The sequence below is a fragment of the Coenobita brevimanus genome, chromosome 8, assembly GCF_032717465.1.
Source record: "Coenobita brevimanus isolate Jiangsu-jjx chromosome 8, ASM3271746v2, whole genome shotgun sequence".
Taxonomy (NCBI): Eukaryota; Metazoa; Arthropoda; class Malacostraca; order Decapoda; family Coenobitidae; genus Coenobita; species Coenobita brevimanus.
In genome coordinates, this window is record NC_136961.1 from 16,729,822 (window position 1) to 16,749,273 (window position 19,452).

The following is a 19,452-nucleotide window of genomic DNA, read 5'->3' on the forward strand; positions in this document are numbered from 1 at the left end:
ATTGGGAAAGACTGGAAAGCTCCAGTTGACAGATGGATCCCAGCATGATGAATTGAACTGAGAGGCTGCAGCCGTGCCTCAGTAGCAGAAGAATATACCACACACCCATAGTCCAATTTGCTCCGTACTAAGGCATGATAAAGGTAGAGCAGGGTGGCTCTATCAGCACCCCAAGACAGGTGGAATACAGTCCATAGGAGAGACAAGGTACGGTGGCAGGATAAACTTAATGCACGGATATGGGGAGCCCATGTCAGTCTTCTGTCGAAAACAAGACCAAGAAACCTTGCTTCATCCACACATCGGACCCTGTGGCCATATAACCTGAGATTGGGGTCAGGTGGACACCTCTCAAGCGGGAGAAATGCAAGGCCATCATTTTTGTTGGGGAGAAACGGAAGCCATGCATTGTGGCCCAATGAGATATGGGGTCTAGGGTAAGCTGTATGCGACGTTCAGCCACGGGCATCCGGGAGGCAGCATACCATATAGCTAAATCATCGACATACAGTGAGGCATACATTCCTTCTGGAATAGAGGACAGAATACCATCTAATGCTATTGCAAAAAGGGTCGTGCTAAGGACACTTCCTTGAGGAACGCCTTCTTCCTGAGGGTACAAAGGAGATAGAGTGTAACCAGTTCGAACCCTGAATGAACGGTCACGTAGAAAGTCTAATATAAATAGGGGTAGCCTACCATGTAAACCTAAAGAGTGAAGCTGCTTGATAATACCATGTAGTATCGTATGCCCTTTCTAAGTCAAAGAAGATGCACACCAGATGCTGCTTCCTGGCAAAAGCATCACATGCTGCAGCCTCTAGGTGGACAACTGCATCTGTTGTCGAACGATATTTGCGAAAACCAGACTGACATTGAGAGAGACAGTCATTCCTTTTGAGTAAATACATTAAGCATGAACTGACCTTCTTTTCAAACAGTTTACACAAGCATGATGTAAGGGCAATTGGTCGATATTCTAGAGGACTGGAACCAGTCTTCCCTGGCTTCTGGAATGGCAGGACAACAGCTTTGTGCCAAGAGGTAGGAAGAGAAGAGTCTCTCCAGATTCTATTAAAAAGCTTGAGGAGAAAAGACAGTGCATCATCACCCAGGTGCCGAAACATTGCGTAGGGAATATCATCTGACCCTGGTGAGGTGTCATGACAAAAGGAAAGAGCAGATTGGAGTTCATGGGAAGAGAAAGGGAGGTTGTAAGACTCCCCCCTCCTGGAATGGGAGTTCAATACCCTAGCCAATTCTACATCCCTGTGTCTGGCAAAAATTGGAGTGCTAGCATCTCTATGGCTGACCACTGCAAGGGCAGAAGCATAAATATTGGCCACAGCTGCAGGGTCACCAACAGGCTCACCATTCGACAGCAGCACAGGGGACCTGCCTTGCGGGAATTTTCCCAAAATCTTTTGTACCCTCTTTCACACCCGAGACACTGGTGTCTTAGAGTTTACTGAAGACACATAAGCTATCCAAGAGTCTCACTGGGCTTGTTTGAGGACCCTGTGTGCCCTAGCACATGCCCTCTTGAATTCGACGAGATAATGCTCTGTTTTGTATCAACGATAACGTGAAAATGCTGTCTTTTTGGCACGTACAGCAATACTACTATCCTCATTCCACCATGGGACAGGGAGATAGTTATATGTGGCAGAGGTTCTTGGAACAGCGTGGACGGCAGCAGAATGGATAATAGACGTAAAGAACGAAACAGTTCATCTATATGTGGAAAGTCTTCTATGGAAACACCAATAGAAGTCATGGAAAAAAAAAGGGACCAGTCCGCCTTATCCAACCTCCACCTAGGGAGATGGGAACAAAGACTAGATATTGCTGCAGTAAGGAAGATAGGAAAGTGATCACTCCCATGCAGATCCCTCAGAACCTCCCAGGTGAAATCCAGGAGGCTGTCAGAAGAACAGACAGAGAGGTCAATTGCGGTAAATGTATTCATCTGAGGATGAAAATGTGTAAACTCGCCAGTATTCAGCAGGGAGAGATCCTCATCCTCCAATAAGGATGCCAACAAACGCCCATGTTGGTTAATTAGACAGTCACCCCACAAAGGGTGACGACCGTTAAAGTCCCCCAGGAGGAGAAAGGGCTTAGGTAACTGTCTGAAGAGGGCTTCAAGGTCTGCTTTACTAACTACTGCACTGGGTGGTAAATAAATGCAACAGACAGTATGCCTGTGGTGGGCATACAACCACACAGCAACACACTGGAGATCAGACTGGAGGTGAACCTGTTGATGAGGGACATTAGCCATCACCAAGACAGCAGTACCACCAACTGGGCCCTAGGCCGGTGCAGAGTAAAACACACTGTACCCAGGAGGTGCATGGGGATTGGCAAAACCGACAAGCGTTTTTTGCAGACACACACACAAAGGAGAGGCAATCAGGAGGGTTCGCAACTCCTTCCAATTACTACGTACCCTGTGACAATTCCACTGTAGGATGGTGTTCGAGTATGCCATAGTACCCATGGTGAAGGAACAATTAGGATAAGGGGCGAGACAGCCCTATTCCTGACAAGCCACTGGAGGCATGCCGCTGCTTAATATTGCTCTTTGAAGTGAGCTGCTTGGTACCACTGTGCCGGGCTTTGATTGAAGGTGTCATTATACTCTTCTTTTGAGATGGCACACCAGCCAACCTGGAAGGTGGCCTGGATGGTGCCCTTGGTGGAGTAGGGCGACTAGTGGAAACACCAGAAGTCCTAGATGTGGTAATGGATTGCACAGGGTCAGACCCCTGTGAAGGTGGCATAGCGAGACTCGGATCTGAAGCACCAAGGGTCCGCTGGACATCCTCTCTGGGTAGGGACTGGTTCACACGCAGACCATCAGCTTCAGCTTTTGTCTTGCCAGACCTCCCAGCAGCAAGCGACTGAGCCCTCTTAGGATCTAAGGACCCAGACCCTGTCACACCAGAGTGAGAGGGTAGTGTTGCATGCAGATGAGGATGTGCATCATGATCTGGTGGAGGCAGGTCTCCAGAGGCCACCGGAAGTGAAACATCAGACACCTCTGGGTAGGAGGTGCCAGACTGGGCTGGCACCTCGGGTGCCCTCTCAGACTCTGAACTGAGTCCAGAGGGCTCTTGTACTGAAGGACCGAGAGCAGAAGAGGATGATTCTACAACTGAAATTTTGCTAGGAGGATGATCAGTATTCAAGGAGTATGTTGAGCCATGATGACGTTTTGAGGTCAGACTTGATTCAAGACAAGCAGGTGAGGATTCAGTCATATTAGAAGTAGTTTCCTTATCAACGTTGACTTTAGCTGCAAGAAGTGGAGGTTGCACAATTTGAGATGGTGAGACAGATGATGGGACCACTGGAGATGGTGGCAAAGACTGGTTTTGTGACCACTCTATGACAGGATGACGTGTACGTCTATGACAGGACAATATTGATGCATATGATTCCCCATTCCTCACAACAGACACTAGTGCTCTAGTTCGAACTTCAGCAAAACTGATCTTATCCTTGTGTCGAAGAAGCAAAATTTCTTTTTCTAGCCGAAACCGGTCACAGACAGCTGAAGACGCAGGGTGTGCCTCATGGCAGTGGACGCAACAAGCAGGCCCAGGGCATTCTTTGCCTGGATGAGTGGTATCACCACAGTTAACACATACTGCCGGGAGGCCCTGTTGCATCCGAAGACAGGTATATACAACATGCCCATACATTTGGCAGTGGTAACAACGTCTTGGATTTGGTACATAAAATTAACTTTAAGGGAGAGCCAAGCAACCTTAATGGAAGAAGGAAGAGCCGTACAATCAAAGGTGAGTAACAAGGATGGAGTTGGAGTAAGAATACCATTAACTTTCATTTGGAACCTTTCTACTTTAACCTGCCCTATCCCGACGTTTTCTGGGCAGTGGTACGTCCCAGTCCCGACATTTTTGGACCTTTTTTTTTTTTGGCTCAAACATCCGCTTTTGGTGAGAAACATCGAAAATTCATAGAGAAATCGCTCACCTGAGGTTTAAAATACTCGATCAAGTAGGAGTACCTCCTTACCTTACAGGGTTTTCTATCAGGCTGGCTGCAAAGAAAACGAGTTCTATGGGAGGATAACTATTCTACACCACTCATAAACGGTATTTATTTATTTATTTGGTAAGAATTTATATGTAGTACGAGAGTATATTGGTTTTCAAACGGTAATATAGGCATTATAAGCATTGTTTGACTCACTAACTCATCACCATTCCTGACCTTTTTTTGCCACATTACCTGATCATCATACCTGACTGTTTCTTCCTCTAATGTTTGTCCTCCACATTGTCATCGATTGGGGAATCACTCTGGCCCTGAATTTCATACCATGACATGACATGGCTTTACTGGCCAGGTCACTGATAACAGGTGAATTGCTGAGAAAAGGTCATGCAGGGGGGGGAGGAGGTCATGCTGGGTAAGGCATTGTCCCTGCCTGGCATCTTGTAGAGGAAGGTGTCCCGTGTATACGTGCCAAAAATCACTCGCGAAAATTGAAAATTGTGCAAATTAGGGACCTTGCAATGTCCTTGCAATGTTGCCACGTTAATTTACGTCTCCGGGATATGAGTGCACATCATGTGAAGACGTGAATTCACGTCTCCGGGATATGAGTGCACATCATGTGAGGACGTGAATTCACGTCTCCGGGACCGGGGGGGGTTAATAACATTGTGGATCCTTAGTTCATCAAGGAGCTTGTCCTCAGAATACCGAAGCAAGTCCCGGTAAAACACAACTCCCCGACATTGATTGAATGTTGCATGTGGGACACAAGAGAACATCATACTGGGATCTTTAAATTTTTCAACCAGATGAGAACCCTCTTCAAGGGATATAACCTCCACCAGGAGGCCACCATCCCCCTGAGGTGACATCTTTGGCTCTCTCCCACAGATTGATATAAATTCTCGATGAACAGTGAAAATGTTGAGTGCACTTATGGGTTAACCACCTACGGCACGGACTACATAATATCGTGGGAAATCGGTCCTCTGAAAAACACCCGGAAGGACTTCGTGGGTAGGTCCACAAGATGGTGGTAATTGGCGACTGCATTTTATTTTAACCTGCCTCACTGAAAGCAAACCATTGGAACCCGGCAGGTAGGGCTCCAGGGTGGCTATATGTGATGGGCCACCTGATCGTACAGGTGTCCCACACAAAGGTGGCCATGAAGAATCGCCAGAGACAGAACCAGGGTCGTCAATGGAAGAAAAATTGACAGATGCCCTATTACAAGGACCATCTTCATTCCCCCACCCCTCCACCCACTGCGGAGCCCAACAAGGGGAGGTCAGTTGCCAGGGATGACACCATGGGCAACCTCAGAGGTACTGAGAGAGTATACGCAGGTAACCACTGGGGGACCTGGACAAGGGTGACTCCAGGACGATAGGAGCCACCCAGATTCTGGTTCCGGAAAACAGTTTCTGCGAGGCCTTAATCAGTGATGAGAAAACCCAACCCATTATGAAGAGGGGTTTGAAAATTAAGTTTCCCTTGTCGGAAAGATTTGCTCCACTGACTGCCCCTCCGGTTTGCATTTTTGAAAGTTTAAAATTCTGCCAGTGTTTATGTTCAAAATAGGAACTAGAGGGGCGCTCAGAATTGGTAACTGTGGGCTCAATATCAGCGTGGATACAAAGAAAATGACAATTGAAAATAATCTGCGATGGAACGGTTATGAGTTAGAGTCGTAATTTGGGGGGGACAAGTACTGGAGTATGGATATATATACATTATATATATATATATATATATATATATATATATATATATATATATATGTCAGATTTATTTATTCAAGTCGGTATCCTCACTCGTAGGACACCAAAAAATATGTCCGTATGTAAATTCACATAAGTCTCTTAGGAGGTTTAGGTGTACCATAACTGATACTCTAACTCTACTAATTATTATTCTCCTATCTCCTACCTAATTCCCCATTGAATTGGCCAATTCGTAATGGTTACTTAGCTAGAAAGAGTCAGACAGCAGATGACGACGAGCCTGATCTTTAAGTCGGTTGCCTGGGCTGTCAAGCGTCCTTGCGTATTTACTACGTTCTCGTTGAACCTTGAGTAAGAGCAGAGTGAGTCAATACGACAAGCCTCTAGTTCCTCACAGAACTGTAGAGGTGCCACCTATTATTTAATTACAGTGCTAAGTACAGATAGATTACAGCGTGATATATTGAGGGCGAATCTAACTAATCAATCTTAGTTTTAATTAAACTAAAGGCAAATCAAATATTCCCTTTATCCATGTAAATATTTTAAACCTATGTCTGCTTTTACATACGAGGGCTTTCCATCCTCAGAACACGTCATCTACCATGCAGACGCAGTTTAGGGCAATGGAACTTTGCAAGTAATTACATATATTTACAATATATTTGTCCATGAGGGTTAAACGGAGTAGCATTTAATTTATTAATAATAAGAATTATTAAAGAGAATGTAATTTCTGGGTTATAAAAATCGCTTGAACAGTTATTAACGATCTCCAGGTTTTCCTCTGCTTCTAACCAGGGAAGACTATTTTAAAAAGTAGAGAGCACAACCGCTCTGGGGGAAAATATTTCCCACAGTTTTGAGGCCAGGCAAGAAATGATTCGCTGTATCATGTAATCTGATCCTTAGCCAGGAGGTCTCTCCATAGATCTCGAGAACCCTGTGCTGCAGCCCTTCTAGGTCGCACATCTTGACCCGTTTGGTCTCAACTATCCCCTGTATCTGGGGTAGCCGCTAACTCAAGGGGTATCAGCTTATCAATAGTTTTTATGCTGGTATGGAGAAGGCAGTAAAGGAGATGAAAACAGGGAAAGCTGCAGGTATGGATGGGTGTGCTGTGGAATGCCTGAAGGTTGGTGGAGTTACTATTGTTGCCTGGTTAGTAAGATTGTTGAATGTGTGCTTTGTGAAAGGTATGGTGCCATTTGACTGGGCAAGTGCTTGTGAGGTCCGGTTGTATAAAGGCAAGGATAATAAGTATGAATGTACTAGCTTTATTGGTATAAGTCTGTTGAATGTTGTAGGTAAGGTGTATGGTTGAGTGTTAATTGTGAGAGTTAGAGAGGGTACAGAGGGAGTGATTGGTGATGAGCAGTGTGGCTTTAGGAGAGGGAGGGGATGCGTGGATCCACCTGTTCGCTGTGAGACAAGTGTGTGAAAAGTATTTAGCGAAAGGCAAGGATGTGTTTTGGGCATTCATGGATTTAGAAAAAGCGTAAGATACAATTGATAGGGAGGCTCTGTGGACTGTTTTAAGATTGTATGGACTTGATGGTAGGTTACTAAAAGGGGTGAAAAGTTTTTATGTAAATAGTAGAGTGTGTGTAAGAGTGGGAAATGCTGTGAGTGATTGGTTTCCCGTAAGAGTGGGGCTACGACAGGGATGTGTGATGTCGCCTTGGTTGTTTAACATTTCTATGGATGGTGTTGTAAGGGAGGTGAATGCAAGAGTTTTAGGTGGAGGTCTGAGTCTGTTGAATGTTGATAGTGGAGAGTGGAATCTGAAGCACATGCTGTTTGTAGATGATACTGCACTGGTGGCTGATTCAGAGGAGAGATTGAGACAGTTGGCAGAGGAGTTTGGAAGGATGTGTGAAAGGAGGAAATTGAAAGTAAATGAGAATAAGTGTAAAGTGATGAGGTGTACGAGGTTGGTAGATGGTAGGAGGATGAATATAGTTTTGAATGGTGAGTTGCTTGAGGAGGTGGAGTGTTTTTAGGGTCAGATGTTGCTGTGGATGGAAAAATAGATGAAGAGGGGAAGTTTAGAATGAATGAAGTAAGGTGCTGGGAGGAATGAAAAAAGTGTTTGGATGTCGTTCACTTAGAATGGATGTAAAGAGAAGGCTGTATGAGGGTGTTGTGGTACCGACTGCGTTATATGGGGCTGAAACATGGAATATGGGTGTAGCAGAGAGGAAAAGTTTGAATGTAACGGAGATGAGGTGTCTGAGGAGTACGTGTGGAGTGACGCGTATGGATCGAGTGCGAAATGATGAAGTGCGAAGGAGAACTGGAGTTGTTAGGTAGATGGCTGGTAGAGTTGAGCAGAGGGTGTTGCGATGGTTTGTGCATATGGAGAGAATAGATAATGAGCGATTGTTAAAAAAGATAACTAGACCTGATGTGAGAGGTATAAGGGTGAGAGGGAGACCACGAATAGGATGGATGGACAATGTGAAGAGAGCGCTGGAAGCGAGAGGGATGTCTGTTGAGCAAGGAAGAGTGGCTGTGCGTGACAGAAATAAATGGCAAGAAATTGTGAATGAATAAATGATGACGCAGCCCTGAGGGGATATTCTCCCACATTTGGTCTGATCAGCTAGTCAGGTCAGGTGCGGGTAATGGGATGAGTCTATTATGATGTGGCAGGGATAACCAGCTCTGCTGTCAGGCCCTGCTGCGGAAGTCACTGATTGCACTGCGCAGTTGACCCTTTTGCGGTGTGGTGCGGTGAGTATCTGTCCATTCTTCCCCTTGGGGCCAAGATGCAAATGAATGTGTTTGAATGGATGAGTAAATGGGGAGTGTGTCGTCCTGTCTCAGCTACCTACCTTTCCTTGGAGGAAGCAGCCTAGGTATATATATATATATTATTTAATTTGCAAACACACACACACACACACACACACACACACACACACACACCGGATGTATGTTTCATCTCTTCTCTGGTAATTAAGTTTAGCGGTTTCCTGTTTGTGGGAATTTTATTTATTTATTTATTTTTTTATTTTTTAACTTCGAGAGTGTCATTGTACTAACTACCGATTATTGAACAATCAGCTGTTGCAGTTACCTTGTTCTCTTATGGACATTTGTTTTTTACTCTGTGTCAGTGATGGAAGTGCTGGAGGTAAAGATGAGGACCAAGGTGGGGATAATACAGTTCATCACGATGACAATCGCAACAATGCTGTTCAGCGGGTGGGCCTACCTGATAAGGGACTGGCGGTGGCTACAGACGGCCGTATCCTTACCCAGCCTGCTTTTTTTGCCCCTTTTATGGTTAGTTCCTTTCACCTCTTCCCTAAACTAAGAAATAAAATGTCAGATTTTCAGCAATGCACAAAATGCCTCAAAGTCACCCCTGCTTCTCTAGCATGCATTATTATTTAAAGAATTATACACAAACACAGCCATCTCAGCCAATCAAAACTTTCAATCAGCATCCTTCATTAACCCTAACCAATCATTCCTTACACAGAAATTGCCCTTCCTAAGGAGACACGAGTACCTTTATCAAGACTCCTGTGTGGCCACCACTGTTCCTTGCTTTATTACTGACGCTTAATGTATCTCATTGTAGCGCAGCTGCTGAAACCACAATGACCTCATGCATCGTACTTCCACAACACGGAAGTTCCTTCAATATCTCCTTAACACAAGATCACTGACCGAAGTGGCCAGTTTCCTGAAGTCCCCCGGGTTCTGATCCACACGAGCCTGGGCCAACATCAGCAACAACAACAGCAACAACTTCTCCTCCTACTACCACTATTACTGGTGGACACTGTGGACATGGTGTTGATTGCTTCGTATATTCAGCTTTCCAAATGGTGATACTGACAATTTAAGCATCACTTGCTGGTATCTATGTGTTCGTTAATGTCTAGTGATCAGCATGTTGTAAGGAGTGACTATATTATGTTTCGACCTTTGAGGTAAATACAGTGTTAACGTGCAACAAGAGAGAATCCAGGAACGTTGTTTATAAATCTGATGTGTTCGCAACTGGATCAGAGGTGTGAGCTAACAACAATAACTGGTTTCCATGGCGATGATTTGTTGTTGTGAAGGCAGTGGCGTCTAGCTTGACAAATATGGGTCAACGCTGCAAAATGGAAATAAACAACTTGTTATGCTATTTTGGGTCTGCTGCTGTGAACCTTTCTGTGGATGTTGTGGCAGATATAATCCATACCTTTTGTTTCATTGAAGAGATAAAAAATGCTAAAACTTCTCTAGGGAATCTCCTGAAGAAAGATGTGACCTGAAGGCGTGATCCCGACTGAGAGAGGAAAAAATAAAAGTTTGCTGGATATGATCCAGGTTTATGAAGACTAGTCTTTTGTCTGACCTAAGAGTTAAATTTGTTGCTGACTCTCCTTGGAGGATGCCACCTCAAGGTATGGAGCTGATATCTTTTGATGTCGAATCTCTGTCAAGAGATTACTAAATTAAATGACATCCTACCCAAAATACTTGATATCAAAAGTGAAGTTGTTAATATGGTGGATGCTGTGAGACAAGTAAGGGCTGATGTTGTGGGTATGAACCGTATGTCCCTTTAAGTTGTGGAAGGTATGGAGGTTGTTGTGACTGACATCGGGGAGGCTGGCATTTGTACTCATTGTGAATCTTGATCCTTCAGGGAATCCTTAGGCATCAATAACAATCCGCGTGTGACTTACCACGGAGAGTTGCATCTGCCACTCCAGTTGCTTCTGTTAGTGTTTCGGGGTTACCAACGAATTTAGTTTAGTTTCGGAGGCTCACCATTTTCGCAAAATGAAGATGTAATGTTTGTACCAGAAGCAATTTGGAACAGACAAAGAAAGGTTCAGACAGAATTAGAAGACTTTCCTATCAAGAACGACACTATGGCACTGCGATCAGCTCATCATGTCAGCCCAGTGTCATCACGGTGGGGTGACCACTTGGTGACTGATAGAGGCAAAGGAGCTCTCGGCAAAACGAATAGAGCTGCTTCAGCATTCTCTCAGTGGTGAGAAGTGAAGAAACGCCTGCTAACAATCGTGGTGGGCAATGCGAGGTGGGTGCTGGTAATTCACGTAGTGTTGCCCATCAAAGGACGAATGGAATGTCGTTGGCATTGAGAGAAAATGGGAAAAGGTTTACTATTAGAAAGTGGTTGTTGCAGTACGAAAGCTATGGTAGCCTACATTTATCTTGGTAGGTTAGATAAGGATGTTCGTTGTCAAGATATTAAGGATTATATTACAATTAATTTAAACACTGATGTGTGTGGTGTCGAGAAGCTTGACATATCATCAAAATAATGTATCTGATTCAAAGTAACAGTAGCTTTTGCAGAAAGGAATAGGCTTTTTGATTATGATCTCTGACCTCAAGGTATAACAGATGATAAGATCTTCAACAGGAAACCAAAGGAATCTTGCACATAATGGATATGCTTTTTCTAACTGTTCATATAGGCTAACTGTTGCTCATTTAGGAAACATACTGATGTCATTAGGGACTTAGCAAGTAAAGCTTAGGCGATGAGTTTATATTAGACTTTAGTAACAGAGAAGAGGTTGGGTAAGTTAGAGTATGCAGATGAAGACTATGAATGTATAGGGGTGGCTGCTGCCTACTCAGAGATAGCGTTAGTGTCATGTGCTAGTAGGTGTGAAGGAGGACTGGCTTGTCAGTGGCACATAGATGCCTCATTTACCGTGGAAAAAGTTGTTAGTGAGAGTAATTATATAGTTTTATCTGTACACTTTCAAAAGCAAGTTATTATCTTAGTCAATGTATGTATAAAGAGTGATATTTGGGAAATAAGGACTACGAACTTATTTTTGGAAACTTTAACCATACTGGAGAATCTCATTGCAAGTCTGAAGTATGACTGTACAGTATATACTTTATGGGAGATTTTATTGCAGACTCTTTTATTGGACGATCTTGGAATCATTTATGTTCTTTTGTGTCATCAAGCGGTCTAGAATATTTTTATTTTAATGTATTGGATACACAGACATTTACCCATGTTCCTCACGGCAATGCATCGTTTAAGTGGTTAGACCACTTATGCAGTTGGGAGGAACGGCCGTGCTTTATGGATTTCTGAGGCGAGAGTTCTGTTTGACATGAGAGAATCAGATCATTTGCCTCTTGTAGCCGACTTGCATTTTTGTGACAGTTTAGTTTGTCATTCTGTTTGTACCAACAACTCAACCATTTAAAATTGAAAGCTGTTCAGTGGGTCAATCTGAAATCCAGTGAACTGCAAGAAATAGAAAGTAAAGCTCTGAGTATGTTGGGGAATCTGAGAGAGACTGAAAAGTATCAGTGTTGTCAAGCAGGTTGTAGAGGTGATAAACACGTTTGAGAAATTAATAAAATGTATGAGAAAATAGTCAGTTCTGTGTTTATGAAAATTATGCAAGAGAGAGAATATAAGGAAAAATAAACATAAGGTGGTGCCAGGATGGAACAGGAGAGTGAAGGGACTGTACGCACGGGCGAGGGCAGATTTCCTGGCGTGGGTGAGTGGTAGAAAAGGCAGAGATACTGTGCTGCACACCACTATGGTGCATATATAGGGCACGATTTAAAAGGACACCGACTGACTGCAAGCAGAATGAGTATGAAGATATATGAAATTCATTAAGTGTGACCTTAGGGTTAAGGGACTGAACAGGGAGGCTGCAATGGATCGTGCAGCGTGGAGAGCCGCCATTAGGTGACCAAGGCCGACACATGCAAGCATGTTGGAGCCTTTAAAAACGAAACGAAACGAAACGATTCAAGAAAAATATTGAAGTAAGGATATGAAAAGTTTCTGGAGAGAGGTTAATCACAGGAGGAACAAGGTAAAGTCATCTCAGATAATTGATGGACTGAGTTATAATCAATACATTATTGCCATTTTTAATACTCTTTTTATCATCAGTCAAAATGATATCATTACAGAGGACGCGGGAAGTGACTCTTTAAATAAGTTTAAAAATAAAAGGAGAGGGAGAACAAAGTTTCACCTGCGAATATCTGTAGTGACTATTAGAATGTATATTGACTGTATGAATTTCGGAACTGGGCATGAAGGGATGCATGCTTATTTAAAAAAAAAAAAAAAAAAAAAAAAAAAAGGAACTGATGATTTCCTGCAAGTTATATGTGATATCATGAATTCTTGTTTCGTTCATTGTTACCTGCCTGATTACATGCTGAGGGGCCAAAATACACCAATCATTAAATATCAAAAAGGGAACTGTACTTTGTTATCAAATCAGAGGCCTGCGATGCAGTCATCTATGTTGCTGAAAGTTTTTGTGTGTCATGGTTTGTAAATGTTGGAGGCTTAGTTTTTATATGTGTCGGTTTGGTTTTAAAAAAGAGTTCTTCAACTACTGGTGCAACTTTCATCTTAAAAAACATTGTACACCCGCACAAGAATTAGTCGGCACTGTAGGGTACGATGTTTGTGAAAATGAGCAACTTCTGCAGACACACATGAGTCTATAAATGTGGTGCCTCAAAACATGTACCAGCCAGTAAGTGAATCTTTTTGCAATTTTGAGTTCCAATAATTACCAGCGATAATATCTGCACTTATACTTACAGGATGCCCCATGTATCACAATGTTTCATCCATGTTTCAGATCGTGCTGTAAGAGTGCCGAATAATTTTTATACGGGTGTACATCAGTTCACGAAGAGGAATGGTAATGTCTTCGCCATCTTCGTTGATTTCTCAAAGGCGTTTGACAGAGTTTACCATTTTATTCTTGGAAATATTTTAATGGACAGAGAAATACCCTGTGATATTGTGTTATTAGTTATGCGTTATTTGAGAAACCGGACAGCAAGGGTTTTGCGGAGTGAGGAACATGGAGAGGTTTTAAGTGTTTTTAACAGAGTTGCAGCAGATGGTATTTAATCATCCATTTTATTCAAGCTGTAGACAGACGATTTGCCGCATGAAATTAAAGGGGTGAGATCTGGCTCTTCTACTGGTCTATGTAAAATAAATATTATGTCCTACGCTGATGTCTTGGTGCTGGTAACAAGTAAACAGAGTGATTTGGATATTACATATGGTAAACTCAGAGATTCAATGAGAAACTTAAAGCTTTGTATAAATAAGTCTAAGTCAAAATGTATGATTTTTGGAAGAAGAGAGTTTGTTAAAAATTTACCTAAGGTTGTGATTGCAGGAGATGAGTTTGATGTCGTTGACTTATTAATATTTATGGCATTAATTACAGCTTAACTAAATGGATCATACAGATGCTGAGTTTAGGTTGAATAATTTTTCTGCTGATTTAAATTTTGTTTATGGAAACTTTAAAGGTGTTTCAGCAGAAATTGTCAATTTTCATTTTAATGCTTACTGTCTCCCGGATTATGGATTGGCTTTATGGGATGTAAACAGTATAGCATGGAAGAATACCTTCAAAACCTTTGAAGATGCATACCATAAAGTATTAAAGTAAATTAGAAACGTATCATCAGACGCATGTAATCATGATGTCGCTGAAGCATGGAAATAGCTTCTCTTTAAGCATCACATTGCTGGACTTAAGGGAGATTTTACAGGACAATTTTAACTTCATCAAATCCTTTTCTGAAAATGAGTATGCCATGGCTCAGACTGGGCCACGTAATGCATAGCATCAAAGAATACTTTTGGGCTAGTACAACATAAATATCCAAGATTGTACGGTCACGTTCTAAAGGCCTGTTCTGCGACCGAACCTTATAAACCTCGGAGCAGTGAATTTGAACCACCGTACGTCAAGTCCCAGTTCTGGCAACAGTAGGTAGTCCGCGGTGTGAGTTGTAAGTCTGGCGGAGGAAGGGTATTCAAGGTGGTGTGGGGTCGGAGGGGGGGGGTTGTTATTACCGAGTTAGCAGTGCGGTATAAATGTTATCCATATTTCTTTTGTGTGTAAAGCCAACACCAACATGTCACACGACTCGGGTGGTTACGTGCCATATGTGCAGTTATGTCATGCATATTCAGTTTCCTTATTCCTATTAAAAATGGTGGTCAGTTACCCTGAGACACTAACTCCCCCTCAGACCGGCCTTCCTCCATCTCCCACCGTAGGTCGACTCATATGGGTGGAAGAGAAAACATTTCCTCTAGACCGGTTATATATCCAAAACATAAAGAAGTATAGAGGAAAACATGAGGGTGAGAAACCAGGTTGTTATAGCACGTCATTTGAGAAAATAAATTCTAAAAATATCGCATGGCAACATTCCAGCGAGCGAGAGAGAGAGAGAGAGAGAGAGAGAGAGAGGATGTCTGTGTATGCACTGAGATTTTTGAATAAGTCCTCTAAGAGGGTGATGGTTTGCGTTGTGGGGCGTGTTTGTGTATGTGCTTGGGGAGGCATGTTTATATAAGTAAGGGAGACCGGGTCTAGCTGTTACTTGTCACACGGCCAAGTTGTTACGCCTTTAATATCTCCATTATCAATCAATAGATGAGAGAGTGATCATCGTCATGTTATGCAGATTTTAAGCAAAGGTGGGGCCTGGAGTGGCAACTCCAAGGCGTTGCGTTAATAAGAGCTAGAGTAAAAAATTGATTTCTCAACTTTCAAAATTTTTCTCTGTGCTCAAAGTTATTTTGAAATTTCTGTGTGATGCAGCCGAGCTACTTAGTGCATGGTCCCATTTATATGAACGGGCTATGAAACTGGCAATGACTTATGGTGGTGGCGTCATTATTGTACAAGGAATGGTCAAACGTACAGCAAACCAGTGTTGGGCTTTGTTTTTATGGGCGGGTTGTTACGGTATCAATTTACCCCCTATGAGAACAACTGTAGGAATGTGTCCCAATATTTTCTTATATCTCATACACTATGTGGTAGGTGGGGGCGCCCATCATCCACCCACTATAGTGTAGAGGTACTGTGTTTTTAGGGTAGCTCTGCATTGAGTGGCAAGTCAAATGATTTCCTGTAAACCAGGAAATCATTTATGATGCAGGGTGGTAACCTTATGATCAACCAACACGTGTTCCTTACGTGACAACAAGTGGGTTCGCCGAGGGTTACTGCCCCTCCCCGGAAAAAAACTAGCTAAAAACACGAACAAGAAGCCTCGGACCAGGACTGACCAACAATTGACTAAAGCCTAGGTCACACATTCACGGATGAAACGTCAGACGAAGCCGGAGGACTGGTCCGCCGTCATCTGTGCAGATCCCTGAGCACCGTATAGAAGCCGGCCCAATGTCCGGCTGCATCCTTGGCCATCCTGCATTGTCAAGCCAGACGGGCGAAAAAAATGAGCAGTGTTATTTTTTTCTTCCCGGATCTCTCAGAAAAAAACGATCCATTGATGCCGGGAGCTGCCGGGAGTTGGCGGGAGCCTCCGTGAACCCACCGAAAATGTCCGTGTGCGCCGTGTAGAGTCCGGGACCATCCGGGAGTCACAATTTCATCCAGGACAGCTTGGAGAATGCCAGTGCATGCATGGACCATTCTCGGAGGCAAAACGGATACTCCCAGTCCTTTCCCTGCAATGGTAAGACATAGGAGCCGGACGGATCGGAGATTGCCGTTCTGTTCACGGTGTATTTCCGGACAACTCGGAGTGTTAAAAGTTTCTACTTGGTGGTGCCAAGGAAGGTACAGAGTCTAGTCTAGCTGGTAGGGGGACGGTCGAAAAAAAATCCATCCCGGATCAAAAGCCAAGGTTTAATCCACAGGCGTTTCCTCTTTTGTCTTCTTTTTCTTCTCTGTTCTTCTTCTTGGCTCTGTGTTAACACAATCATTTTTGCTGCCGGTAGGTCCATTTCAGCTGTAGCCAACTGCAGTTGTAATAATTCTGCATGCTCTGAAGATATATACATCTTGTCTGTTGATGTTCATTCTCCAAAGTAAGTAGCAGAATGAGGAACAGCCTCTATGGCGTACTTTTATATGCATCGTGAGGCAGCATTGACTACAGTCCGGTGACAATCGGAAAAGACCACCTGGAGATTGTCTAGGTCCTTCTAGGCACCTTATAAATCCGTCTTCCTCCGTATGTTTTGACTTTAGTACTGTGTCATCCACGCATACACCGGGAACATCTCTGGCAAGGACCGGCTAGCGACTGTGGTCTGCCAGGAAGAAACCCTAATTTTCCGTTTGCCTGACGTGCTCAGACCGGTTTCGATGACGTCACAGCATCTTGATATGCTGGATCACCCCGAATGGCCAAAATTTTTCGTCCGGCTTCATCCGCCGTTTCATCCATGAATGAGTGACAGAGGCCTAAGGATCAAACAAAGGACATTGCATGGATTGTGACCTGGAATGCAAGGCGTGCAAATGATAAGGTGAAAGAGAGAGATTGTCCAGGTGTTTGAGGGTGCTTAAAGTGGATGTATGTGGAATAACTGAAACTTAATGATGAGGTGCGAGTGTGAGAGACAGGGAGTATGGATGGGGTGTATGCAAGGGAGTGGGGGAGAATGAGAAGGCAAAAGTAAGAATGTTTATATTTGTATGCAAGAGCTGGAAAGAGAATATAAGAGAGTATGGATCAGTTGACTCAAGGATTCTGTGGGTAAGATTGAAAACTGGACTACAAATGTGGGCGGTTGTGTGTGTATATGCGCCAACGCAAGATCGTGCAAGCAGTGAAAGAAGAGTTCTGGGCAAATGTGGCAGAGTGCATGGAAAAGTTTCAAAGGAATGAAAGAGTGTTTTTGGCTGGAGATACAAATGGAAAAGTAGGGAATATGAGGGTGGATGGAGTAGTTGGTGAGTGGGGTGTGCCTGCATAGGTGGATGAGAATGACAGTGCTCTAGTGGACATTTGTGCCGGGAGAGGGTTGATGATAGCCAATACCCTCTTCAGACACAAAATGATCCACAGGTATATGTGGAGAGTGGTGAGAAGGGTGGGTAGTGAACTGAATGAACGGAAGGCAATTATTGATTGTGTGTGTGTGGATGATAGTATAAGAAGGTGTGCAATGGATGCAAGAGCATATAGAGGTTGGGGAAGTGGACTTTCTGACCACCACTTGATGGCTGTGAAAATCAAGCTACAAATGCAATGAATTAATAGACTGAGAGAAGGATAGGAGGAAGAGTTTCATAGAAGGAGAATAGAAAGGTAGCAAGATGATGGAAAAAATGCAGACTATAAGAGAGAAGTGGGAGAAGGGATTGGGTAAACATGATTTGGAGAGGATGAGGGAGCTGGAAGGTGTGTGCAAGATAATCACAGAAGACATCCGTGCAGCATGTGAGGAGGTGTGTGGGATGAAGAGAAGACGAAAAAGGATGCAAAGAACAACATGGTGGAATGAATAGGTGAGACAATCTGTGAAGCAAAAGAAGAAAGCATGTAGTGAGTGGATGGGAGGCAGAAGCATGGAGTAAGTTCCGAGACGTAAGAGAGAGTTGTATGTAGAGAGGATGAGTGAGGTGAAAAGATTAGTAAGAGAGAGTACAAAGAGAATGGATAAGGACTTTGGAAGGAATCTGAGTATAAAGTGAAAGGAATGTAAGATAACGTTCTGAAAGGAGGTAGAGTTAGAGAGGGTTGAGGAATGGCTGGGAGAAGGAAGAAAGTGAGAAGGGAGTAAGAGATTAGTAGAATGGAAGTACTGGAAATAATGAAAATAGTCAAAACGGGGAAACCCCCAAGAACTGATGGAGTATATGGTGAAATGATGAAGCATGGGGGGGGGGAGATAATAGTAGATATAATATGAGAGCTGTGCAGATTGGCCTGGAAGAAGGTAGAGTTCCTGAAGACTGGAAGTCACGTATAATTATTCCCCTCCAAGAAGGAAAACGAGAAAAAGAAGTGTGTGGTATTCATTATGGAACTTGTCTTCTTTGTGTAATAGGAAAAGTTTATGGCAGGATTCTTACTGACTGAGTTAGGGAAATAAAAGAGGAATTAGCTGGAGAAGAACAAGGAGGTTTTAGGAAAGGAAGAGGTTGTGTAGATCAGATATTCAACCTTAGGTCTGTAATGGAAAAGTTTCTAGAGAAGGGAAAGAAGTAGTCTACGACCATTATGGATTTGCAGAAAGCATATGACAGAGTGGATAGATGTGGAATGTGGATAATACTAAAAATATATATGGAGTAAATGGGAAACTGGTGAATGCCATGACGAGTACGGACGACGATGCAAGGGCTGCAGCGCATGTGGATGGTGAACAAGATGAATTTTTCTATCTGAATGTTGGATTGAAACGGGGATGTGTCCTGTCTCCATAGTCGTTCAATCTGCATATGGATGGAGTTGTAAACGAGATACAAGGTAAGGCAATGGATGTTGGAGGGACTTAAGAGAGGGTAGCGTTTGGAAACTTCCTATTAGTTGTTAAGATGATACTGTATCGTTAAGTGAAGATGAAAGGGAACTGCAAGGCATAGTGAATGATTTTTGGTGAGTATGCAAGAAAAGGAATGTAAAGGTGAATGTAGGGAAGAGTAAAGTCACGGCCTTCTCGATAAATGAAGTCACTGAATTCACAGTGATGTTAAATGATGAGGATTTTGAAAATGTGAGTGAATTTAGGTACTGCGATTGTGTGATGAGTGAGGATGGAAATTTGGAAGATGATTAGCTTGAAAGGGTACAAGAAGGAAGAAAGGTTGCTGTTTCTCTGAATGCAGTGAGAAGAAACAGAGAAGTGAGCATGAAAAAAAAAAAAAAAGTCGCTGCAGGATAGTATTGTGTT

General features: G+C 43.2%; 1 protein-coding gene across 1 annotated transcript in view; it reads left to right on the forward strand.

Moving 5' to 3' along the window:
* Positions 1-19,452, forward strand: part of LOC145406714 (organic cation transporter protein-like) — a 144,512-nt gene that overhangs the window by 60,414 nt on the left and 64,646 nt on the right. Inside the window, exon 6 of the mRNA XM_080277815.1 lies at positions 8,882-9,050. Coding sequence (XP_080133941.1) covers positions 8,882-9,050 — 169 coding nt within the window. The remainder of the gene's footprint in view (positions 1-8,881; positions 9,051-19,452) is intronic.